This window comes from Zosterops lateralis (genome assembly GCF_965231275.1).
Source record: "Zosterops lateralis genome assembly, chromosome: 4".
Classification (NCBI taxonomy): Eukaryota; Metazoa; Chordata; class Aves; order Passeriformes; family Zosteropidae; genus Zosterops; species Zosterops lateralis.
In genome coordinates, this window is record NC_139765.1 from 34,920,125 (window position 1) to 34,925,210 (window position 5,086).

General features: G+C 46.6%; 1 protein-coding gene across 1 annotated transcript; it reads right to left on the bottom strand.

Annotated features, from left to right (window-relative positions):
- Window positions 1–923: 923 nt before the first annotated feature.
- On the bottom strand, window positions 924–4,623 carry RPS16 (ribosomal protein S16). Its single transcript, XM_083859111.1, has 6 exons — window positions 4,545–4,623; window positions 4,411–4,466; window positions 3,584–3,685; window positions 2,790–2,886; window positions 1,254–1,301; window positions 924–1,120 (listed from the first exon to the last, which is right to left on the bottom strand). The coding sequence occupies exons 2-6, from the start codon at window positions 4,456–4,458 to the stop codon at window positions 975–977; spliced, it is 441 nt and encodes a 146-aa protein (XP_083715237.1). The 5' UTR covers window positions 4,459–4,466; window positions 4,545–4,623; the 3' UTR covers window positions 924–974.
- Between the last annotated feature and the right edge of the window lie 463 nt (window positions 4,624–5,086).

Here is a 5,086-nt window from a genome sequence, read left to right on the forward strand (position 1 = left end):
AGCAGACATTAAAATACCAGGCTTGGAGAGCAATACAGCAGTAACTGGGCTCTCAGCACCTTAGTCTCCATTATTTCTTCCAGTTCCACTCCAAACTGGTTTACAAACACAAGTAACAGCTCAGGGCTGTACTCACACCAGCTGGCCAGCTTGTATCCACAGCCTCACTCTTTAACTTGTATCTCTTCCAAAGGACAGAATGAGTCTTTATAAAACCTTCTTGGCCCATCTCACATTTACTCAGAATTTACTTTTTGTCCCTGGGTAAACAGACAGAAACTTCTACATTTGATATATCCTGTAGCCAAATTTTTGAAAATTACTTTTCAACTCACTTTTTTCCCCCCTTTCTTCTTCCAAGGCTTTCAAATTGCCTCACCTAGCTCATAAGCAGTTGTACTGCTTGTACTGTGTGAACATGTGGCTGAAGGATTAATCACTCACACCTAATCTTAAAAAACAAAATCCTTGATTTACTTTTACAAAATACTCTATTTAAGTATTTTAAGTTTCCTACATTTAGATGTACTAGTCCAAGACTCTGTCTCTTCATTATCTGGTAATGCAAGACTTCAACACACCTCCCTTCCCTGCCCCCTTAATTACTCTGGTTTTGACGATCTTAACTACCAAAAAGGTGAAGACTGAAATTGTCCATGAATCACAGCGTTGTTGCATGTGCCTGTAAAATTCAGGATGTGAGCCTTCTTTATGCTTGGATAACCACACAGGCCTCAACAGAGGAAAGATTTTCTTTACTCCTAAAACCCTACCTATCCAGAATTACTATGAAAGGATAAAAAAAAGAATTGCCATCAACCCTCTGGTCCTACTGTAATGCAAATCCCTTTGTGTATCAATCTTAACACACAGTGAAAAAATTTATTTAATCCACCCAAGAAAAGGCAATTTAGAAACATGAAAATTATCAAATTCTTTCTGTTTATTGACTGCCACACGATTAGAGACCAATTTTAACGGTAAGACTTCTGGTAGCGCGCACGAGCACCAGGTCCTCCAAATTTCTTGGATTCACAACGGCGAGGATCTGCAACAAGCAGAGTCCTATCATACTGGATTAGAATATCCTTGATCTCTTTCTTGGAAGCTTCATCAACATCTGTTTAAAAAAGAAGAATCTTTAATTTAAGCCGTTTCACATGGAACAAATCCATATTAATGCTTTTTGCAATAAAACAACCAAAAGCCATGCACTTCCACTTAAAGCTAATAAAACAATCAAAGGTACTCACATTTTTGATAATAAGCCACCAAAGCTTTGGAAATAGCTTGACGGATAGCTGTTAAAAACACAAAAGATCAGTAAAGATTGCAAATCTATTTAAAATTTAAACACAAAATGCCAGTTATCTGAGAAATGGGCTATTTTGTTCACTGCCAAATTGTCCTTTCTCTCCTTAATATCCTCTCCCACATATTCCACGTGACCCTTATTTTGGCAAATCTTAAGAACACCCACAGCTCATGTTTTGATTTGACATCTGCCAGCCTGCCAAGAAATTGCACAAGGGCTGTCTGATCACCTTCTCTCCCAAGTACTAAAGTAGGTTCATCTTCTATCTACAAGCAGTCAACTTTCAAACTCTCCAGAAAACACAGTTCCCCGAAATGTCTACACTTCTCAACAAAGATAAAATTGATTGTGTGTTGAAAGACTAAGGAGGCAAAAGGGACAACAGGATGGTCTGAGTGCTAGAACATGGCAATACAAAAAACTAGCACAGTAACAGTAATCAGAACTTAAACCAGGAGGATGGGAGTAACTGTTAGGATGTTGTTACATTTGTCTGTCAAAATACTAACATCAGGATTTTGATGAAAATTTAAATGTTCTGAAAAACAAATGGTATTGAGTTTGGGCCTAAAATTTGCCTCTGCTTTTTATGCAGCCTTAGTTCCCCTTCACTAACTACATTCTAATTAAGAGCAGAACAAATCTGTCTTTTTTAAAGATGAACTCGTATCAACAGCTAATGTAAATACAGTCCCAGTCTTCTCTGCAAAGGGAAAACTGCCTAGCTTTGCTAATATCGGAAAAATGCTTCTGAACACGGAAATGCACAACTAAGGATATAGTTTCTGAAGCTAAACCCCTCCTAAAATTCTTGTGCTTAAGCTACATTTGAACTATCCTGTCACTGCACAATGTAAAGGTAGTTCCCGTGCATTTTGTCAGAACTTTATTTTGAACAGTTTGGCAAGTCACTATTCCAAACTTAGGCCTCTCAAATATGTGGCTGCAATGGGTCTGGCTGAGATGATTTTCCTGTGACAGTTCTCACCTGGTTTGTGCTCTGGCTACAACTGAGCAGTGCCTGGACAGCACCAAAGCTGTGCCTACAACATGTCTCCATCAGCATTAGGCTGGGAGTGGGCAAGATCTTGGAGCAAACACAGGCAGAACAGCTGATACCCAAACTGACCAGAGGCGATATTCCACATCAGGGGATGTCTGCTCAGCAGTAAAAGCAAAGGAAGAGCAACTGCTATAGATACTGAGGCCCCACTTCCTGGGAAGTGGCTGAACATTGCTTGCTGATGGAAGACTTTTGTTTTCCTTTGGTTCAGTGCACAGTCTTTGCTTTTGCCTTATTTATCTGCCTTCATCTTAACCCACAAGGTTTTTCCATCTTATTTTCTCCCTCTGCCCATCAAGATAAGAAGAGTGATACAGCAGCTTGGTGGGCACCAGGCATCCAGCCAGTGTCAGCTCACCACAGTGGCTTTACCCATTCCAGCCCACACCAGAAATCCCACAAAATCCTTACCATAGATCTGTGCTACGTGGCCACCACCCTTCACACGGACTCTGATGTCAACAGCAGCAAACCGTTCCTTCCCCAGGAGGAGGACAGGTTCAAGCAGCTGGGAAACAAAACACAAAGAGAATTTATTTGTAATGAGGATCAGGGCTTGTAGCAGCCGCATCAAACGTGATGTTATTGAATCTTCCAAAAAATGGAGCCTTTTAAAAGCACACACCCAGGTCAAGTTCATCTCCTGCAGAGTTCTCTGGCATCTACCAGTGCTGTCATAAGACACATTTACTGAAGCCTTTTGTTTATTGAAGTTTCAAATATCTTAATAGCAAAGCACATGTTCATGGGAATTAAGAACAAGAGAACAGTTTAACTAGAATGCCATAACTACATACAAAATTAAGTTCATTAAAACTGAACATCCAAAGTAATTTATAGGTCGTTTTCTTCACTATTTATTGTACTTTACAGTTATCTAGACCATTTCAGATTTTGTCAGCATTTTTCACCAGCTACTGTATAAAGTTCTAAACAACTTCTAAATGGGGGCTTTAAGTCACCCATTTCAGTTTACAAAGTGGATAAGAAGTGTAGAAAATACTTGAATACTTCACATTAACTGAAACCTATTAAGCAAAACCCCCCTCACAGAAGCGCAACATACTGAATTTTCATGACAGCATCTATATTTTAGGTTAACAATCAAAAATTTGGTACTTTCAGTAGGACAAGCCACTTGTCTCCAGTGTGAAGCAATTACACACATAAAGGGTAAGCAGGGCAGAGGCCGAGTGGATGCTTACTTTATACTGCAGAGTTCTGGGCTCGATCATTTCCAGAGGTCTTCCATTAACTTTAATGAGGCCATTCCCTCTCTTGCAGTGGGCAACAGCAGTCGCAGTTTTCTAAAAATCCAAATGTGTATTAACACAGCGTTTCATTTTTGCACAAGCAGCAGGAACTTCAATTTAGTTTTAACACTCGAGCAGTCTTAGTCTGAGCCCCAGACTAATATTGTGCACTAAACGAAACAGTATCTCCCATTACACCTCCAGGAATAATCACAGTATTAAAAACAGTCTTAATAAAAGTTCCAGTATTTGATTTACAGTTACAGCATTCAGTTGCCTACGAAGGAAAGACCCCTCCATTCCACAATACTATCGTTTTGTGGCTCATTTTCTCACAAGAGATTAGCACCGTGCCTTATTCGAGATGCTGCATTCCGGCCAACAGGGACAATTTTACCTTTCCGCCCCCACCTCACAACGTGGCCCTCGGATACCGGCAATGGTAAGGCGGGCCGCTGTGGACTGGGGCGACAGCGGCGGCCACTCCCCAGGACTCCGGTGAGAGGCGGCGCAGCCCCATTCCCGAGGGGAGCCAACCCTTCCCCGGAGCTCCGCGGCGCCCCGTGCACATGGCGGAGCGGGGCACGTGTGTGCCCGGCGGGACTCGGCCCGGGGGGACTCAGCATGGCGGGACTCACCCCGGCGGCCCAGCCCCGCCGCACGGCCCCGCCGGAGGAGCTGCGGCCGAGACGCGCCGAGCGCGAACAGCCCGAAAGCGCGGCCCAGCCCGGCCCGGGAGCGAGGAGCAGAGCGGTCGGGCCGCCACGCCTGCGCCTCACCTTTCGTCCGAAGACCTGGACGCTCTGCAGGGGGCCCTTGGCCGGCATGGCTGCTCCTGCAAGAGAGAGGGAGCGGCGTGAGCGCGGGCGGGAGCGGGGGAGCGGGGGCGCGGCAGGAGCGGCCCAGCACTCACCCGTCCTCGGCGGCGGCTCCGCGGAAAGGCCGCACGGGGCTTCCCGGCCTCGGATCAGGGGCGCCGCGCCGCAAAGCACAACGCCATCACTTCCGGCAGCGCGACAGAGAGCACGCCCGCCTCCGGCCCGCCCGGCGCGCTTTGCGGCAGCGCGGGGCCGAGCCCGGCCAGGGCGGCGGGGAGGGGGTGGGGCGTGGGGCCGCTGCCAGGGGCGTGCTTCCTCTGTGCAGTCCGCACACGGGAGCCCTGGGCACTGCCAGGGGCGTGCTTCCTCCGTGCGGGTCGCACACGGGAGCCCCGGGCCCTGCCAGGGGCGTGCTTCCTCCGTGCGGGCCGCACACGGGAGCCCCGGGCCCTGCCAGGGGCGTGCTTCCTCTGTGCGGGCCGCACACAGCACCTGTTGTGTCCCAGCCACACAGCAGAACCCATGTCGGCTTCTGTAAAGACCACAGAATGATGCCGTGCCCCACAGGTTTACAGTCGCTTTGTGAACCTCCTTGAGAGGCAACAATACAAACTTCGTAGCTTTTATAATGTTGAAC

Excerpts from the sequence above, each read along its gene's own strand:
- RPS16 (XM_083859111.1), bottom strand. The coding sequence starts at position 4,458 with ATGCCGGCCAAGGGCCCCCTGCAGAGCGTCCAGGTCTTCGGACGAAAG. Across the intron at positions 1,302-2,789 it reads CCACGTAGCACAGATCTATG|CTATCCGTCAAGCTATTTCC; the intron begins GTAAGGATTTTG and ends TGTTTTTAACAG. Across the intron at positions 1,121-1,253 it reads GGTGGCTTATTATCAAAAAT|ATGTTGATGAAGCTTCCAAG; the intron begins GTGAGTACCTTT and ends TTTTTTAAACAG.